The sequence below is a fragment of the Oryctolagus cuniculus genome, chromosome 15, assembly GCF_051225735.1.
Source record: "Oryctolagus cuniculus isolate XC-2025 breed Fujian yellow rabbit chromosome 15, ASM5122573v1, whole genome shotgun sequence".
Lineage (NCBI taxonomy): Eukaryota > Metazoa > Chordata > Mammalia > Lagomorpha > Leporidae > Oryctolagus > Oryctolagus cuniculus.
The window spans coordinates 29,981,576-30,002,517 of NC_142881.1; the positions used below are offsets into that span (position 1 = coordinate 29,981,576).

Below are 20,942 nucleotides of genomic sequence, written 5' to 3' on the forward strand. Positions count from 1 at the left end.
TCTTCTGGGTCTTCCACACGGGTGCAGGGGCCCAAGCATTTGGGCCATCTTCTACTGCTTCCCCAGGCCATAGCAGAGATCTGGACAGGAAGTGGAGCAGCCAGGACTTGAACTGGTGCCCATGTGGGATGCCAGCATGGCAGGCGGTGGCTTTACATGCTATGCCACAGTGCTGGCCCCCCAAGTAGTATCTTAACTGCTGTGCCAAACACCTGACCCCAAAAATTCAGCTTAAAATAATAGTAATCATCTTGGCACATTTGTCACCAACTGTAGTCTTCCTTGCTTCTATGAGGAGTCACTGTCCTTTACCATAGCCTGTAATTGTGGTACTTTTGATCCCTCCTGTGTTGTGTTGTTATTACTAAGGGCTAAACTACTAAAATTTTAAATCAGAACTTTAATAAATTAACGTGGCTGAAGATTTTCCCTGAAATGACATCAGCTTCACTCACTGACATTTCTGTGTGCTTTCTGAAGTGGTTGAGAAAAGTGTGTGTGCTTTGGCTTGGCAGGGGATGGAGTTTAAGTGTCCTTATTTTAGGACATTAAATCCTTGGGGACACTAGCTAAGGGCTCAGCCACTCACTGAGTTGGGTGTGTCTTGACATATTCTCTGATTTGTCTTAAATAGAAGCTACCAGCAGATTCTGTATATACATTTTTTAAAAATATTTTATTTGAAAGCATTAGAGAGGTAGAGACAGAGAGAGGTCTTCCATCCGCTGGTTCACTCCCCAGATGGCTGCAATGGCTGGAGCTGTGCCGATCCGAAGCCAGGAGCCAGGAGCTTCTTCTGGGTCTCCCACGTGGGTACAGGGGCCCAAGGACTTGGGCCATCTTGTACTGCTTTCCCAGGCCGTAGCAGAGAGCTGTGTCAGAAGAGGAGCAGCTGGGACCAGAACCTGTGCCCATATGGGATGCCAGCACTTCAGGCTAGAGCTTTAACCAACCTGCTGTGCCACAGCGCTGGCCCCCTGTGTATACATTTTCTAATATAGTGGCTCTAGTTTCTATTAAAGGCCGGTAATGGTTTTTGTCATTTATTTATATAAAGCAGCTAGCCTCTTTTCCGTGGTGCTTGGATGTTAGTGCTCCTTAAATTGCTTTAAAATCACCTGCCCTGGGTCAGGCACTATGTGTGGCACAATATGTTATGCCTCTGTTTGGGATGCCTACGTCCCATGTCATAGTGCCTGGAATCAGGCCATGGTTACTTCACTTCCCATCTGGGTTCCTGCTAATGTGCCTGAGATGCAGCAGATGACGGCTCACGTTCTGAGTCCCTCTCACCCATGTGGGAAACCCAGATAGAGGCTTCGGCCTGGTCCAACTCAGGCTGTTGTGGCTATTTGGGAAGTGAGCCAACAGATGGAAAATCTCTCTTGTTGTCTCTTTTTCTCTCTATTTCTCTGCCTTTCAAATTAAAAAAAAATTAAACATTAAAAAAAAGAATAAAATCACCTTCCCCAAGCATGATCTCAGTTATTTTAATTCCAGTTGGACAGTTTGTTTTCTGCCTACTTTTCTTTCTCAGAATCTTTAGTTTTCTTAATTCCATTCCTGATTCTTTCTTCCAAAAATAGCAAGATTATTTTAGGAATGGCACCTAGCACAGTGGTTAAGATGCTGCTTGGGGTTCAAGTCTTGGCTCTTCTGATTCCAGGAGCTTCCTGCCATTGTACGCCCTGGGAGGCTGTAGGTGATGGCTCAGTACTTGGGTCCCTACCACCCACATTGGAGTCCCAGAATGAGTTATAGGCTCTTGGCTGTGGCCTGACCCAGCGCCTGCTGTTGTGGGCATTTGGAAAGTGAACCAGCAGACAGAAGAGCTCTGTCTCTGTGTCTCTCTTTGTGTCCTCTAACTTTCAAATTACTCTTTAAAAATGGGCTAAAGGGCAGATAAATTCCTCCCTTTTTTAAAACCTTCTATAGCAGAAAGACTGCTTGTACTTGAAACAGATAAGGAAAAGAAACAAGATGCCTGTCTTGCAGAGCTCTGTAACCTCTGTCTCCGTAGGGAATACTGGGTTAATGCATTTTCTTAGTGTCGCCTGGAAACTGTCTTGAAAACCCTGTTTTCACATGTTTGTTGTATGCCTTATCGGCAGCCACACCCCAAGGTTTCACTTTGCAGTTTCACCTGAACCTGCAGCTCTGCAGATTCTATCGTATGTATCATCTGTGCATGGACACAGCATGGTAGCGCTCTTAATTTTATGTGTCACTAGGCTGCTTAGCTCAGACTTGCCTGTGTATTTTGGTATGAGTCAGTGGTTCTTACATTTCCACCCATAATTGAGATCCATGCATGATTTAAGAAATGTGAATCTGAGAGCATACTGGAGGAACTCCCCGGCTAACCTGTTCAAATGTTTCTTTAACCTACATTTCCTCAAACTCTGTAAGTCCTGACCTGTTAATCAGGCAGTCTTCCTCCACCAGAGCAGTTTTATCAAAAAGAAAATTAGTGTAGAGATATATAAGCATTTTTTAAAAGATTTATTTATGTATGTGAAAGAGGGGGTGGGGGAAGAGAGAGAGAGATCTTCCATCCACTGGTTCATTCCCCGGATGGCTGCAATGGCTGGGGCTGGGCCAGGCTGAAGCCAGGAACCAGGAACTACTTCTGGGTCTCCCATGTGGTGCAGAGGTCCAAGCACTTGGGGCATTTTCATCTGCCTTCCTAGGCCTTTTCAGGGAGCTGGATTGGAAGTGGAACAGCCGAAACTTGAACTGGCACCCATAAGGGATGGTGGCATCACAAGCAACAGATTCTTTTCTTTCTTTCTTTCTTTTTTTAAAGATTTATTTAAAAGAGTTACAGAAAGGCAGAGAGAGAGAGAGGTCTCCTAATTGCTGGGTCACTCCTCAGATGGCCACAATGGCTGGAGCAGGCAGTGGTTTTTGTCACTATGCCACTACACCAGCCCCAGTTTAAAAAAAACTGGGAAAAGTATCAGGTGACAGGGGTGTCATAGAAGCTTTAGATTATTTAAAACTGCTGTGCTTTTATGCAAGTCAGGCCTGATGATTTATTAATTTAAATTCTTTTTTCCAAACAATTTTTTAAAAAGATTTATTTATTTATTCAAAAGGTAGAGTTACAAAGAGGGAGAAATACAGAGAGAAAGAGATCCTCCATCTGCTGGTTCACTCCTCATATGGCTGAAACAGCCAGGGCTGGGCCAGGCCAAAGCCAGGAGCTTCATCCGGGTCTCCCATGTGGGTGCAGGGGCCCAAAGACCTGCTTTCCCAGGTGCATTAGCAGGGAGCTGAATCGGAAGTGCAGCAGCTGGAACCCAAATTAGTACCTATACCGGATACTGGCCTTGCAAGCGGCAGTGGCTTAACCCACTACCACACAATGCCCACCTCTGTCCAAGCATATTTTACACAAGTTCTTGAGTGTGACAAGGGTGGTTGTTAAGTCCCAAGAAGAACAGAAGACCCTTCCGTGTCGGGTGCAAACTCTGACATACAAGTGAATCCCATTCCTTCTGTGGTGTTGCTTTCCAATCAGGGACGAGTGTAGAGTAAGCACAGTGTTGCAGTATACATTGGAAGGCTGTTTATGGCAGCAGGTTTTATTTTCTGCCCTAGCCCCTGTGCTCCTCCCACCCGAGTCAGAGCAAGGTTTCCATTTGTTCTGGGTTCCTGGAGCACAGCATCCCCGAGTCTGCGAACCAGACCCACCGTGAGGTCCTTGGAAGAGCAGGTGGGGAGGGAGGAGGGCGCAGAGGGCCAGGCCTCGCTCCCAGCCCTGGGGATTCTGTCCCCGTTCATCTGTTGCTGTCTGCAGACTCACTGGCCTCGCTGCGGGCCTTCTGTCCACAGTCAGCTCCAGTGACATAACCAGGGGAGGAAATGCTGCTTTCCTAGCTTCTCTCATTTCCTTCCTTCCTGAAGCAGATTTAGACTGTTTTCTGACACCTCTTATCCTTTCACGCAAAGGGGAAAAAACCATTCTTTTCACCCTTTATTGTCAAATACAAGAGAAATGTGCAACTGCTTTAAAAAAAAAAACTATTTATTTATTTGGAAGAATGTGGAATGAGGAGGAATGCTGCTGGCCACTGGTTCACTCCCCGCAACAGCCACTGCCTAGGCTGGGAGCTGGGGATGCTATCCAGTTCTCCCATACAGGTAGCAGGGTCTGTGTGAGCAGAGCTGGAGTCAGGAGCTGGAGTGGGTGCTCTGATGTGGGATGCCAGCACCTTGCAACTGCTTTTGAGTTTTTTTGCTTCTCATCGCTGGGACTTGACATTTTTAAAATGCCGTGTCATTCCCCAAAGGTAACATTTCCTGGCGAGCTCAGCTCTAAGACATAAGGAAATGTCCAGATGTTCACAGATGAATATTCTTTAGAAGGAATCCATCTCAGAGGGTCCCTACAAAGAAATGCTGTGTCTTGCCAGGTAGGCAGAGAGTACCTGTGCTACCCAGGACCTCCCTTGGTAGGAAGCAAACGAAGAAAAGTCACAGTCTGTTTCCGCTCAGTTCAGGAAAACGCTTCAGAAATGCTGTTCTGGGAGCCCAGAATTTAAATTTATATCATGGGTTGGGCAGTATTAGGAAAAATGGAGAAGATACCACCAGTGCTTTTTTTTTTTTTTTTTTTTTTTTAAAGATTTATTTATTTGAAAGAGTTAGAGAGGTCTTCCATCCACTGGTTCACTCCCCAAATGACTGCAATGGCCAGAGCTGAGCCGATCCAAAGCCAGGAACCTCCTCTGGGGTCTCCCACGAGGGTGCAGAGACCCAAGAACTTGGGCTATCCTGTACTGTTTTCCCAGGCCACAGCAGAGAGCTGGACTGGAAGTGGAGCAGCCAGGACTCGAACCGGCGCCCACATGGGATGCCAGCATCACAGGCCGGGGCTTTGACCCATTTTGCCACAGTGCCGACCCCTACCACTGGTGCTTTTTGAAAGAATATACTGGTTGGGGCCGGCACTGTGGCATAGTGGGTAAAGCTGCTGCCTGCAGCTAACATCCCATACGGGCGCCAGTTCGAGCCCTGGCTGTTCCACTTCAATCTAGCTCTCTTCTATGGCCTGGGAAAGTTAGAAGATGGCCCAAGTAATTGGGCCCCTGCACTCGGGTGGTAGACCTGGAAGAAGCTCCTGGCTCCTGACTTCGCATCAGCAGTTGCGGCCATTTGGGGAGTGAACCAGCGGATGGAAGACTTCTGTCTTTACCTCTGCCTCTCTGTAACTCTGCGTTTCAAATAAAGAAATAAATCTTAAAAAAAAGAGAAAGAAAGAATATACTGGCTTCTTTGGCAGGGAGTGGGGGGAACCTGGGCATGAATCTTTTTCTAATTATTGTTTGTTTATATATTTTTAAAAGTTTATGTTATTTATTTGAAAGACAGTTACAGAGATAGAGAGGCAGAGAGGCAGAGAGATCTTCCATCTGCTGGTTCACTCCCCAAGTGGCTGCAATGGCTGGGGCTGGGCCAGGCTGAAGCCAGGAGCCAGGAGCTTCTTATCAGTTTCCCCTGTGGGCTGAGGGGCCATCTTTAGCTGCTTTCCCAGGTGCACTAGTAGGGAGCTGGATTGGAAGCAAGATAGCCAGAAATAGAACTGGTGCTATTAGGATACTGGTGTCACAGGTGGCAGCTCAACCTACTTGCCACACCGTGGCCTCATGTTTCTTTTAATCGTAAAATTTATTTTATTTATTTGAAAGGCAGATTACAGAGAGAGAGGCAGAGACACAGAGAAAGACCTTCCATCCTCTGGTTCACTGCCTAAGTGACAGAAACAGTTAGGGCTGAGCTAGGCCAAAGCGAAGAGCCTGAAACTTCATCTGGGTCTCTCATGTGGATGGCAGGGGCCCAAGTACTTGAACCATTTTCTGCTTCTTTTCTTAGGCCATGAGCAGGGAGCTAGATGGGAAGTGGAGCAGCTGGGATGAGAATTGGTGCCCATATGGGATGCTGGCAGTACAGGTGACGGCTTCAATTGCTTCATAGCTTTGGTCCTGTTATATAATTTTTTTTTAAGATTTATTTTATTTATTTGAAAGGCAGAATTACAGAAAAAGAGAGAGAGGGAGAGAGAGAGAGAGAGGAAGGTCTTCCATCTGCTGGCTTACTCCCCAAATGGCCACAGTGGCAGGGGCTGGACCAGGTGGAAGTCAGGATCCAGGAGCTTCCCCTGAATCTCCCATGTGGGTGCAGGGGCCCAAGCACTTTGGGCTGACCTCCACTGCTTTCCCAGGTGCATTTGCGAAGAGCGGGATTGGAAGTGGAGCAGCCAGGAGTCCAACCAGCACCCATAGGGGATGCTGGTGCTGCAGGCGGTGGCTTAACCCACTGTGCCATGGCACTGGCCCTGACATATTTTTTTTTTAAATTTTTTTTATCATGGGAAATATACATAAAATAAAATATACTACTTTTTGAAATAAAAAAGTTTAGTCCTTCTGTAAGGGTTTTTGTTTTTGAAAGGCAGGTGTGTATATACACACATGTATGCACACATGCACACACACAGAGAATGAGAACAGGCATCTCTCATCTGATTAATTCCTGAAAGGCTCAGAACAGCTAGAGCTGAGCCAGGCCAGCAGTTCAACCTGGGTCTCCCACGTGGGCAGCAGGGACCCAACTGCTTGAGTAGCTGTGCTGCATCCTGGGGAAGCTGAATTCGGAGCAGAGCAGAGACTCAAACCCAAGGCACTCTGATAGGGGCTGTGGCTGTACCAAGCACATCCTACTTGGTGCGCCATCCGCCTGCTCCACATTTACCATTTTGACTGTTTGAAGTCTACAGTTCTGTAGCATTAAGTAATTCACATTGCTTTGCAGCCATCACTGCCATCCACCTCCAGCTGAAATGCTGTACCCATCCAATACCAACTCCTTGTTCCTGCTTACCTTCAACTCAGCCCCTGGCCATCACCATTCAACTTTCTATGAATTTGACCACCCTGGGTACCTTATAGAAATGACAGCATATAGTATTTGACCTTTTGTGTTTGGTGTTTGGCTTATTTCACTAGCTAGTGTCTTCAGGATTTATGCAAGTTGTAACACACATCACAATTTGTTTCTTCCTGGAGGCTGAATAATATCCCATTGTGTGTATGTGCCACATTTTGCTTGCCTACCTCCCCATTTATGGACACTTGGGTTGCATGATATACATAAAATCTTATTGTATTCTGAAAATGTTTTCATTAATACAGCCACTCTCATGCCTTTAACTTGTACATGTCCAATCTGATGTCTCACAATTTGTGAGAAAATAGAGCAGCAAGGGCTATGGGAGTTGAAGATGAAAGGTGGAGAGGGCTCGAGCAGGAGAGGGGCATCATTTGGAAGAAGTAGGGAGTAGGAAGCATGGAAGTGTGAGGAAAGGCGGGGGATCCATGGTGGATAAAGGAAGCAGCGTGTAAACCGAGAGGCCAGCTCTGGGCAGAAAGCGCTTCATGGGAGCAGCGGTGACTAGGATTGGACAGGACTGCACCTAGTCCCACTCACGAATAAATGGGAGGGTGAGGTTACAAACAAGTCTAAGAGGTGACCTGGAAAGTGTGCTGTGGTCATACAAGTTTGTGGACATGGGAGTAAAAGGACTCTTGGCTAGATTGCCAGTGTTTTTTATGCCCCTCCAAGAGGGAACTGTGGTTCGTAGCCTTCCTTGAGTTTGTAGTAACCATGGTGCAGTTTTGGAGCTTGAAGATGAGTATCCTCAGAACACATTCTGGGAAATGTTGGGACTAAGCTAAGGTTTTTGAGGGCAGGAAATATAATTTATCTCCCCATACAACATACTGAATGTTCCTGGGAATATTATCAGAGCAATGTTGGATTAAGAGGTAATTGTTGAAAGCATTAGCCCTTAGGAAGTGTTGAAATATCCTGTGGTACTAAGAAATCACTGCAGACTTCAGAGTCCCATCCTTTCTCCTTGGATGGGTAAGCCTGAGTGTATCCTTCAGAGATCAGTGCTCAGGTTATCTTCCATACTCCCATCAACTGGGATAGGAGTTGAATTGCCCAGGACAACAGAGAGGGTCTAAATGCACTGTCACAGCCACCAGCAGGATTACATATTTAAATAAATGTATCGTGAGTGTTGGATTAAAGAACCCTCAGGTTATTAGCCTACCTGGTAGAGCCAAATTTGTATCCTACATAGAAATTTGGTTGACTCCATTTGGTTTGATACATATGTGTTGAATATATGAATGAATATAGAAATCAGGAAGAACTTGTGAATTCTTAAACAATACATAAAAGTGATCAATCAGGTTCACTATTTTAGTGGGGAGAAAAATTTAGGCAAGAGGAGAGGAGAGAAGTACTTGAAACAGATACTGGGGGGCAGCAGTGTGGCGTAGTGGGTAAGCTGCTGCCCTCAGTGCCAGCATCCCATATGGGCACCGGTTTGAGCCCCGGCTCTCCACTTCCGATCCAGCTCTGCTATGGCCTGGGAAAGCAGTGAAAGATGGCCTGAGTCCTTGGGCCCCTGCACCCACGTGGGAGACCCGGAAGAAGCTCCTGGCTTCAGATCAGCGCAGCTCCAGCTGTTGCAGCCAACTGGGGAGTGAACCAATGGATGGAATAACTCTCTCTCTACCTCTCCTTCTCTCTTTGTGTAACTCTCACTCTCAAGTAAATAAATAAATCTTAAAAAAAAAAAAAAAGAGAGATACTGAACTGCAGTTAAGATATGTGTCAAAGTTTGGGAAGAAGAGCTGGTGCCAGCAGTGCTGCCATCCCATATGGGCACCACTTTGAGTCCCAGCTGCTCCACTTCCGATCCAGCTCTCTGCTATGGCCATGGGAGACCCGGAAGAAGCTACTGGCTCCTGGCTTCGGATTAGCGCAGCTCCGGCCGTTTGCAACCAACTGGGGAGTGAACCAGAGGATGGAAGATCTCTCCCTCCCTCCCTCTCTCTCTCTCTCCCTCTCTCTCTCTCTGCCTCTCTGGAACTCTTTCAAATAAATAAATAAAATCTTTTTTTCTATTTGACAGGCAGAGTTAGACAGTGAGAGACAGGTCTTCCTTCCGTTGGTTCACCCCCCAAATGGCTGCTATGGCCGGCGTGGATCCAAAGCCAGGAGCCAGGTGCCTCCTCCTGGTCTCCCATGCGGGTGCAGGGACCCAAACACCGGGGCCATCCTCCACTGCCTTCCTGGGCCATAGCAGAGAGCTGGACTGGAAGAGGAGCAACTGGGACTAGAACCCAGCGTCCCTGTGGGATGCTGGCTCCACAGGCGGAGGATTAACCAAGTGAGCCATGGCGCTGGCCCCCAAAATAAATCTTAAAAAATAGTTTGGGAAGAAATGGTTTGTTTTGAAATGAATCAGCTCACGCGCTCTTTCTCTCTCCATATATATGTACACACATATATATGTACATACACACATATATTTGAAATGAATCAAAAGTAACAAATTGAGAAATGGGTAAAGGGATGGATGCCATGTGATAAAATAACTGCAGTAAGATGGTAATGGTGGAATCTAGGAGTGGGTGTAAAATTCTTTGAACTTTACTGTTTTAAAATATTCTTAGTAAAATGTTGGAGAATCAGAGAAGAAAACAGAGATCTGGAAGATTTTAAAGGCAGAACCAGTTAGATTTAAGGGAAGCAAGGTTTGCAGTAAAAATGACATGGGCATTGATTGGGTCAAGCAGCTTTGGTAAATAGGTTGAGTAAATTGCCTGGCAATGGTCTGGGTTTGACCCCAGGCACCCTGGCTTTAGAACCTTGCTAGGCACTGTGCAGGAAGCGCTGGCTGCAGCTCTTCACTCAGTGTCTGGCACACGGTATACTCAGATGGCGGTCGCTGTGACTAGTGGACTGTCGGCTGTGGAGGATGAAGTCCCAGGTTTTAATGCTTGGCCGGGCAGGTGTGTCAGACACCGCCATCAACGTCGTGTATACAGACAAAGCTGGACAGTAACACTGTGTGTGAAGAGCTGGTTAGTGGCCAGCGCCACAGCTCAATAGGCTAGTCCTCCGCCTGCGGCACCGGCACACTGGGTTCTAGTCCCGGTCGGGGCACCGGATTCTGTCCCAGTTGCCCCTCCTCCAGGCCAGCTCTCTGCTGTGGCCCGGGAGGGCGGTGGAGGATGGCCCAAGTACTTGGGCCTTGCACCCACATGGGAGACCAGGAAGAAGCACCTGGCTCCTGGCTTCGGATCAGCACGATGCGCTGGCTGTAGTGTGGTGGCCATTGGAGGGTGAACCAATGGCAAAAAGAAGACCTTTGTCTGTCTGTCTCACTGTCCACTCTGTCACCAAAAAAAAAAAAAAAAAAAAAAAAGCTGGTTAGCTTAATTTTAGGTGAATGGAACTAGAGATTTAGATATGAATAGTCTCGTCCTTTTTCCTGAAGTTCAATAATTCATTTATTCACCACAAATCCTATGTGCTGGCACTGCTGTAGACCAGTGAATGAAACAGGCAAAAAATCTCTTTCCTCACAGACTTTGTGTTCTAAAAGGGTTTGAAAAATGATCTTTGCGCTTCAGATTCCAAGTGACTCTACAGGTGGGAGCACAGCACTGGCCCCTGACGGGAGAAGGGCTCTTGGCACCGGAGACGTTTCTGGTGTCCCGGAAGTCATGCCGCACGGCCAGTCATCTCTGTTTCCCCTCAAACGCTCCCCTTGTTCTGATGGTCTCCGCGATCCCTTTGACTTCCAGTGGGAGTTGGTGGAGCAGCTCACTGAAGCTGTCTCTGATTCAGTTTCCAAACCTCTGCTCGGGCCCCTGACGCAGGCCCGGCGTGAGTCATGGAAGTTGCTGTTCATGGGGTGTGCAGGGCCGGGAGGACCGAGGTGGCGCTCGGCACGGCGTCTGCACACGCGAGCCTTGTCGGTCAGCGAGGCTTGGTCTGGCCTCCCCGCGGGTGTGGACTTGGCAGCGATTACACGCTCCGTCCAGCCGAGTAGGAGGTCGGTCAGGAAAAGCGCTCATTGTGCCAGATTCTCCTCTGCTCTGAGTCATTCTCTGGTAGAGTGAAAGGTCTCAGGCAGAAGCTGTAACTCTTCAGATCCCTGGGATTACCCCGTAATGTAAGAGAGTTGCCCTCTAGTCACCTGGGCCTCTTATTGTTCTATATAACAACATGTACGGTTAGTCTGATAGAGAAGTGAAATTTGAGAAAATGTAGTATAAGAAGGCAAACAATAAAAAGGTAACCTTGACCAATCTTGAAGAGGTGTTTTAATAACATATAGATGGCTAAGAGGTTTGTATTGTTTGCTTTTTAAAAACATATGTAGGCGCCACCCTTGTGCAGAAATGTGACATCTGGCAATTTCAGCCTTCTGGAAGACGGCCAGAAAACGAGCAGGCCTCAGAGGCTGTGAAAAGTAACTTGGAAAACTGTAGCACTAACGCATGTCTCTTACCATCACGGAAGAGCTTGTTAGCATCTTATTTAGAACTTGTTTACTTTTGTGTTTTGGGAACTCCTAATAATTTTGGTGCAGTATGTGTGTTCCTCCAATGCAGGCAGGTTGTAAGCAGCAATCCAGCAACAGGGTGGGAATGTTGATGAGAAGGTGAGCTGGGAGCAGAGGACAGACTGACCTCAAGAGAGAAGGCCTAGAAGTTGCCCAGTACTGTTATGTGTTACAGCATCATACAGTAGTACAGATGTTAACAATGGACTTGGGCCAGGCAGCCACAGAGTAAATCATAATTCAGGGTCTTCTGTTGAAGAAAGCAGGGAGGTATATACTGTGTCCAATTTTTTAAAAAAGATTTATTTATTTATTTGAAAGAGTTAGAGGAAGAGTCAGAGATCTTCTGTCTGCTGGTTCACTCCCCAAATGGTCACAATGGCTGAGGATGGGATGGGATGAAGCTAGAAGCCAGGAACTCCATCTAGGTCTTCCACATGAGTAGCAAGAACAGAAGTACTTGGGCCATCCTCTGCTGCCTCTCCAGGCACATTAACAGGGAGCTGGATTGTAAGTGGAGTAGCTGGGACTTGAACCAGTGCTTAGGTGGGATGCTGGCCTTGCAGGCATCAGCTTAACTTGCTGCACCACAACACTGGCCCCACAGTGTATTTATTTTATTTTATTTAAAAAAATTATTTATTTACCTGAAAGAGTTACACACACAGAGAGAGAGAGGTCTTCAATCCACTGGTTCACTCCCCAATTGGCCACAACAGCCAAAGCTGCACTAGTCTGAAGCCAGGAGCCAAGAGCTTCTTCCGGGTCTCCCACATGGGTGCAGGGGCCCCAGGACTTGGGCCATCTTCTGCTATCCCAGGCCATAGCAGAGAGCTGGAATGGAAGTGGAGCAGCCGGGACTTGAACTAGCGTCCATATGGAATGCTGGCGCTTCAGGCCAGGGCGCTAACCTGCTGTACCACAGCACAGGCCCCATTTTATTTTATTTTTAAAGATTTATTTATTGGGGGCCGGCACCGTGGCTCACTTGGCTAATCCTCCGCCTGCAGCGCCGGCATCCCATATGGGCACTGGGTTCTAGTCCCGGGTGCTCCTCTTCCAGTCCAGCTCTCTGCTGTGGCCCAGGAGTGCAGTGGAGGATGGCCCAAGTGCTTGGGCCCTGCACCCGCATGGGAGACCAGGAAGAAGCACCTGGCTCCTGGCTATGGATCGGCGCAGCGCCGGCCGTGGCGGCCATTTGGGGGGTGAACCAACGGAAGGAAGACCTTTCTCTCGGTCTCTCTCTCTCTCTCACTGTCTATAACTCTACATGTCAAATAATTTATTTATTTATTTGAAAGTCAGAGTCACACAGAGAGAGAATGAGAAAGAAAGAGAGGTCTTCCATCTGTTGGTTCACTCCCCAATTGGCCGCAACGGCTGGAGCTGTGCCGATCTGAAGCCAGAGCCAGGAGCTTCTTCTGGGTCTCCCACGTGGGTGCAGGAGCCCAAGGACTTTGGCCATCCTCTACTGCTATCCCAGGCCATAGCAGACAGCTGGGTGGGAAGTGGAACAGCCAGGTCTTGAACCAGCTCCCATATGGGATGCCGGCGCTTCAGGCCAGGGCGTTAACCCACTGCACCACAGTGCTGGCCCCAATGTATTGATTTTTAAATGTCAAAATTAACCAAGTTTTGACAAGCTGAATGAGTTCCACAGTGTTTATATACCTGAAATACTGCACTCTCTCTACGGCATCAGTTCTCTGGTGATGCGATATCCCTGACACAGATTTGAGCCTGTAATTGATTATGCAGGTGGTGCTCTCACACCGTTAGCCTACTGGTTAAGGTTTTAGAGATGGAGAGACCTGGGCTCCCATTCCATCTCTGACTTACTGTGTTACTTTGGATAAATCCACCACCTCTCTGAGCCTCTGTCCTCGTCTGCAAAATAGGAGGCCATAATATTTGATGGGGAACAGGCTTTGTGGCACAGAAGGTTAAGGCACTACCGAGGAACCCACATCTGCACCAGAGAGTGCCTGGTTTGAGTGTGGGCTACTCGGTGCTTCTGATGCAGCTTCCTGCTAATGCACCGGGAGGCAGCAGATGATGGCTCAAGGACTTCCAGGTAGTGAACCAGCAGGTGGAGGCTCGCTCGCTCTCTCACTCCTTGCTCTTCCTCTCACTCTCTTTGTCACACTGCCTTTCAAATAAATAAATAAAATCTTTAAAATATATATACATATATATGATAAGGTTGTAATGAGGGAAGTACATAATACAATGCATGGCACATCACAAATACTCAATAAGTATTAGAGATGTTTGCATTTATTTATTTGAAAGAGAAAGAAAGACTCAGGCAGAAGGAGTGAGATCTCCCACTCACTGATTCACTCCTCAGCTGCCCACATCAGCCAGGGCTGGATCAGGCTGAAGCCAAGAGCTGAAACTGAACCACTTCTCCCACATGGATGGCAAGGACATAAGTACTCAAACCCAGGCACTCCAATGTAAGATGTAGGTGTCCCACTGTGCCAAACACCTGCCTCTATAATTATTTTTATTATTGTAATCATCTTCATGATGGTCATTAAGAAATTATCATTATCTCCATTTTCCTGGCAAGGAAACAGAAGCCCAGAGAAGTTAAGTAATATGTCCAAGATTAATAGCTAATAAATAGTGGGCTGGGATTTGGACCTGGGTCTCCCTGACTCCAGAAGTGCTTCACACTCACATGTGCCTCAGCATGTACTTATAATTAGGTTGTTTTGAATACATAAAGAAAATCTGGTAGGAGAAGACAGAGGATGTGGGAACTCTTAACTATTCACTTCTCTTTTCCGTTGTGGCCCAAGTCATCTCATTATAGAAAAAAAGTCCCAGTGATACAAAGATAAACTACTTATACTCACTAGTACAAATTAAATATGCATTTTTTTTTTTATTTTTTGGTTATTTTTATGTTTTTATTTGTATTTTTTTATTCTGTTTTTTTTTCTTTTATTTTTTTTGGTTTTTTTCTTTTATTTATTTTCTAAATATGCATTGTTTAATTGTGTTGCAGGACTTATTAAATATATTTTAAAAGATTTATTTATTTTAAAATCTAGTTAGCTATTTGAAAGACACAGAGAAAGAGGAGAGAGAGGTATCTTCCCTCCGCTGGTTCACTCCTCAAATGGCTGCAACTGCCGAGGCCAGGCCAGACCAAAGCCAGGAGCTAAGAACTTCCTCTGGGTCTCCCACGTGACTGCAGGGGCCCAAGCACTTGGGCCATCCTCTGCTGCTTTCCCAGGCACATCAGCAGGGAGCTGGATCAGAAGTGGAGTAGCCAGGACTTGAACCAGCATCCATATGGGATGCTGGTGTCACAGGCAAAGGCTTAACCCACTGTGCCACAACACTGGCCCCTTATTAAAATCTTGCAAGGTGGAGGCAGATGTTGTGGTGCAGTGAGTTAGCCTCCCTTAGAGATGCCTGAATGCCATATCAGAGTTCCAGGTTGAGACCCAACTGCTCTGCTTCCAGTCCAGCTCCTTGATAGTGCATTCTGGGAAATAGATGATGGCTCAAGTGCTTGGGTTCCTGCCATCCATGTATGAGACCTAGATGGAGTTTCTGGCTCCTGGTTTCCGACCTAACCCAGCCCTTACTGTCACAGGTTTAAGGAGTGAAATCAGCAGATAGAATATCTCTCTCTGCCTTTAAAGAAGATGAAATAAACAAACATTTTTAAAAAAAATAAGATCTTCCACATTAATATACTGATTGATTTGTTCAATGCCTAATATGTTAAACCACATCATTATTTTCTTGGATTATTTAGTGCTACAATCTTCTTTTCTTTTTGTAGTTAGGCACTTAGTGCTTTTGGATTCACTTAGCTGTGTGTGAGCTGGAGATTAAAATCTTCACCTTCTACAGCACCAAATGAGTGCTTTGGGTGGATAAAGAAAAACAGACCTGGGTCCTGGAGCTCGCGTGGAGCTCTCATGGGGGCTGTTCACAGGCAGACAGGCACGCTCCTCACGTCCTGTCTGTCTAGTGCTGAAGCACCTCTGGGGACCTTCAGGGGGGTCATGAAAAATGCATATTGTAAAAAAACTATGCAAAATTTTTGCACCCAAATAAGTCTTTTAAAAAATGTATTTGTGGGGCTGGCACTGTGGCACAGTAGGTTAAGCATCTGCCTGTGGCGCTGTCATCCCATATGGGCACCGATTCGTGTCCTGGCTGCTCCACTTCTATCTATCTATCTATCTATTTATTTATTTATTTATTTAGCTCCACTTCTGATCCAGCTCTCTGCTGATGGTCTGGGAAGGTAGTAAAAGATGGCCCCCAAGTGCTTGGGCCCTTGCACCTGCGTGGGAAACCCAGAAGAAGCTCCTGGCTCCTGGCTTCAGATCGGCTCAGCTTTGGCTGTTGCGGCCATTTTGGGAATGAACCAGCAGATGGAAGACCTTCCTCTCTGTCTCTCCCTCTTTCTCTGTAACTCTGCCTCTCAAGTAAATAAATTTTTTAAATGTATTTGTTTATATTCATTTTTTATTTGAAAGGCAAAGAGAGAGAGAGAGATCTTCTATCCTGTTTCACTCCCAAAATAAGCAGGGTGGAGCCAGGCCACACAGGAAGGACCCAAGTACTTGAGCTTCACAGGATGCGCGTGAGCAGGAAGCTGGATTGGAAGTAGGATATCCAGCACTCAAACCAAGCACCCTGATATGGAATTAGGCAACCCAAGCGATGACCCAACTGCTGTGCCACATGCTCATCCCTAAAGTGTCGCTCCCCGTCTTCATGGAGGAATGACACTAAGCCCTGCCTAGGCTTCATATCCGAGTCATGGCACCATTATGTCGCTCCCCCTCTTCGTGGAGGAACGACACAGGACCCTGCACTGTTCTTTCGTCTGCTCGGCCCTCCCCGGGTTTGCTGCTGGTTCTTCCCGGGTTGGCTACTATCCCTTCCACCTCCGTGGAAGGGCAGTTCCCCCTGGCCACATTCCCCACTTCTGCAGGGGAGCGGCACATCGCCGGCCGGCTCTCTTGGGGGCTGCACAGGTGTTCCCTTAGATGTTCCTCTTAGATGTTCCCCTTAGATGTTCCTGGTGCATGCCGTCTCTCTCCTCCTTTATAGTCCTCCTCCACCAATCTTAACTCGGCTGCCCACACGCCGAGTACGCTGCTCTCCTCCAATCAGGAGCAGCTCCTGCAGCTTCTCAAGTTGGTGAGAGGCAGCTGGGTAGAAGCTGTTGCCTCCTCTCCCAGCGCCATATTGTGGGAGAGCAGATGCATAGAATAAGTCTTAATTCCAGTAACTTAGTCTAGTCCGAGTTGCTCCCCACACTAAAGCATCTTTTAATTCCGTTGTCCATGAACTTTTTTTTTTTTAAGATTTATTTCTTTATTCAAAAGGTGGAATTACAGAAAGGGAGAGGCAGAGAGAGAAGTCTTCCATCTGCTGGTTCACTACCCAAATGGCTGCAACTGCCAGGGCTGGTCCAGGCTGAAGCCAGGAGCCAGGAACTTCTGGATTTCCCACACAGGTGCAGGGGCCCAAGCACTTGGGCCATCTTCCACTGCTTTCCCAGGAGCATTAGCAGGTTGCTGGATGGGAAGTGGAGCAGCTGGGAGTTGAACTGAAGCCCATATGGGATGTCAGCGCTGCAGGCAGCAGCTTAATGTGCTGTGCCACAATGCTGGCCCCATCTGTGAACTTTCTGAAGTACCTAAGTTAACTTAGGCTTCTGGCTGCCCACATCACAGTAATGGACACATCTTCTCCTTATAGCAGACACCATAACAGGGCAGAACACTCTCCAAGGTCGGGTCACAGACCTCTTGGAACTGAAAACACATACTTGAGCTGATACAGGGTACTCAATCTGTTTGGGTTATATAGCCATTTCTGGCTCATTATGGATTTTTGTTTTTCACTGTGTCTTAAATTTTGTGGCCTCTGAGGTGTAGTCCTGCTGCTGTTCTTTAGGTTGCATTGCTTTTGTTTTTTTTTTTTTTTCCCCAAAGATTTATTTGAGAAAAAGAGAGAGAATCTTCCATCTGTTGGCTCACTCCCCAAGTGAACAGCCAGGGCTGGGCCAGGCTGAATCCAGGAGTCAGGAGCTTCATCCAGGTCTCTCACATGGATGGCAGGGACCTGAGCACTTGGGCCATCTCCCAGTACTTTTCCCAGGCCATTAGCAGGGATCTGGATTGGAAGTGGAGCAGCTGGGACACAAACTGGCACCCACATGGAATGCCATTGTGATAGGCTGTGGCTTTACCGCTATGCCACAACACTGTATTTTTAAATATTTATTTATTTATTTTATTTGAAAGGCAAGGAGATGGCAAGATTGAAAGAGAGCGAGACAGAGAATCTTCCATCCACTGGTTCACTTCCCAAATGTTCACAATGGCCAGGGCGAGGCTAGGCTCAAGCCAGGAGCCAGAACTCAATCCAGGTCTCCCATTTGAGAGCAAAGACCCAAATGCTTGAGCCATCACCTGCTGCTCCCAGGGTGTGCATTAGTAGGAAGCTGGAATTGGAAGCGAAGTCCAAACTGAAACCCAGGCACTTGGACAATGGGATATGTGTGCCCCAAGTGGTGTCTTAACCACTGCACCAAATGCTCATCCCCACATAATTTTTAAATTTAAATTGATACATAATTGGACACATTTGTGGGGTAGCGTGTGATAATCTGACGCATGTATGCAGTGATCAAATCAAGGTAATTGGCATTTCTAGTCCCTTAAACATTTATAATTTCCTTATGTTGGGAACATTCAGACTCATCTCTTCTCATTTTCATGAAATGTGTGAATGGTTGCAAACGATGGTCTCCCTGCTGAGCTGTAGAACGCTCTACTCGTCTTCCTGTCTATATTGTGGTGCCTGTTACCTGACCTCCACGTTAGTTCTGTGCAGACACAGTGTGTAGGAGTGAGAAGGCCTGCAGTCCGAGTCCTGGGCCTGCTCCTATGAGCTCTGTGGTCTTGGACAAATTAAATTTTCAACATTTGCCAAGCCTCGGTATTCTGAATATTTAAAATGGTTATGAGGAATAAATAAAATGCCATATTTAAAGTCCCTGCTTTTTGAATACTGTATGTTTAAGTTACTGTGTTATCTGGGGCTTTAAAAACATTCATCTCCTTACTGCCCTCTGCAGGCACTCTGGAAAACCCACATTTGCCTACTTGAATCTTTCCTGTCACTCACAGGTAGGTCACTTTTTGTCTTTCAATTTCAGATTTACTTTGAGAATTAAATGAAAAGTATATGGGAAAAGTACCATTTCAAAGCAGATAAACGTGGGAGTAAAGTACCAACATTTCCTTAGATTTGACTTCACTGTAAATAACTATATCTTAAGATTTATGATTCTTGAGAAATAAATCTGGGGGAGGTGTTTGGTGCAGTGGTTAAGTGCCTCTTGGGGTGCTCACTTCCCACATTGGAGTGCCCGGGTTCCAGTCCTGGCTCCAGCTGCCTGCTAATGCCCTTGCTGGGGAGCAGCGGGCCACAGGCCAGGTGTTTGGGTCTCTGCCCACCCACGTGGGGACTGAGCCTGGTGAGTTCTCGTTCCTGGTTTTCACCTGGCCCAGCCCTGGTTGTTGACGATGTTTGGGAAATGAACTAATGGGAGCTCAATCTCTCGCTCTCTTGCTCTCTCTCTTTCCTTCTCTCTGCCTGTCAAATAAATATAAGAAATAGAGGAAAAATAAAAGGTAAAATATTTTTTTAAAAAAGATAGATCTGTATGTCACTATCTTAGATATTGATGCTGTCTGTTTCTTTTGATCACTCTTTCCAGGTTGGAAGACATGGAGGCTGGTTCGGTGGTTCGTGCCATCTTTGACTTCTGCCCCAGTGTATCAGAAGAGCTTCCGCTCTTTGTGGGAGATATCATTGAGGTGCTGGCAGTGGTGGATGAATTTTGGCTTCTAGGAAAGAAGGAAGATGTTACAGGTAAGGGCCCACTCCCAGTTGTGGGCATTTGGGGGAGTGAATGTGAGCTCTTAGTCTCTCTGTGTGTGTGTGTGTGTGTGTGTGTGTGTGTGGTGTGTGTATGTGTCTGTTGGTCTAATCACTCTGTGTAGCAAATAAATAAATAAAGCTTATACAAAAAAAAAGTTAAATGAGAAGCCCAGGGCAATGAGTTTCTCATACTGTGGTGTCTCTCATTCCCTCTCTCCTACCAACTCCTGCAGGTGGTTGAATGGTTAGGTACCAGCTGCCCTCAGCCCAGTCTTTTGTCCATGTCTTTCCCTTTCTCATCCTAGGTCCTTGTCCTTTATGTTCATTGCCGATTCTCTTCTTAGAATATGTGTTATTCTTTTCTTCAGGACTTCTGTCACTCACCATTGGCTTTTTTTTTTTTTTTAAGATTTATTTATTTATTTGAAAAGGAAAGGCACAGAGAGAGAGAGAGAGAGGTCTTAACATCAGCTGGTTCACTACCCAGATGGCTGCAACGGCTGGAGCTGGGCTGATCTGAAGTCGGGGACCAGGAGCTTCTTCTGGGTCTCCCATGTGGGTGCAGCGGTCCAAGAACTTGGGTCATCTTTCACTGCTTTCCCAGGCCATAGCAGAGAGCTGGACTGGAAGTAAAGCAACTGGGACTCAAACTGGTGCCCATATGGGATGCTGACACTGCAGATGGCAGCTTTGCCCATTATGCCACAGTGCTGGCCCCCACTATTGGCTTCTCACAACCAGGCTTAGCTCTGACTTGTGACACAGAAAGTGCTCTCCACCTTGTATCTGTAGCTGTCTTCTTCCCTTCCTTTCACTCTTAATGGAACAGGAGCCATCTTGGTCACTCCTTCCTGGGTCCACAGTTCACCCTTTACCCTTGGATGCTCCCTGTCTACCCCCATCCATGCACCAGTTGCCTTCCATTCTTTTTTTGACAGGCAGAGTTAGAGACAGAGAGAAAGGTCTTCCTTTTCCGTTGGTTCACCCCCCAAAATGGCCGCTATGGCCAGCGTGCTGCAGCTGGCATGCCACGCCCATCTGAAGCCAGGAGCCGGGTGCTTCCTCCTGGTCTCCCATGCAGGTGCAGGGCCCAAGGACCTGGGCCATCCTCCACTGCCTTCCCATGCCACAGCAGAGAGCTGGACTGAAAGAGGAGCAACCAGGACAGAATCCGGCCCCCCAACTGAGACTAGAACCCGGGGTGTTGGCGCCGCAGGCAGAGGATTAGCCAAGTGAGCCGCAGTGCCGGCCGCCTTTCATTAATTAAAATATATGCTTATTTCACTCAGCATGATGTGTTCCAGATTCCTCCATTTTGTTACAAATGACTGGATTTCGTTGTTTCTTCCTGCGGTATAGTATTCTAAAGAGTACATATCCCATAATTTCTTTATCCAGTCTACCGTTGATGGGCATTTAGGTTGGTTCCAGGTCTTGGCTATTGTGAATTGTGCTGCAATAAACATTAGGGTGCAGACCGCTTTTTTGTTTGCCAGTTTAAATTCCTTTGGGTAAATTCCAAGGAGTGGGATGGCTGGGTCGAATGGTAGGGTTATATTCAGGTTTC

The 20,942-nt window shown here is 46.9% G+C and overlaps 1 protein-coding gene across 3 annotated transcripts in view; it reads left to right on the top strand.

Moving 5' to 3' along the window:
- The window catches only part of DNMBP (dynamin binding protein), a 119,043-nt gene that overhangs the window by 28,923 nt on the left and 69,178 nt on the right, over window positions 1-20,942 (top strand). For 2 of the 3 annotated variants that reach the window (XM_051824072.3, XM_002718639.6), the window contains exons 2-3: window positions 18,567-18,618; window positions 19,212-19,366. In XM_051824072.3, the coding sequence (XP_051680032.3) occupies window positions 19,222-19,366 (145 nt within the window). In that variant the 5' untranslated portion in view covers window positions 18,567-18,618; window positions 19,212-19,221. The remainder of the gene's footprint in view (window positions 1-18,566; window positions 18,619-19,211; window positions 19,367-20,942) is intronic. The other variant, XM_051824073.3, reaches the window with a different exon arrangement.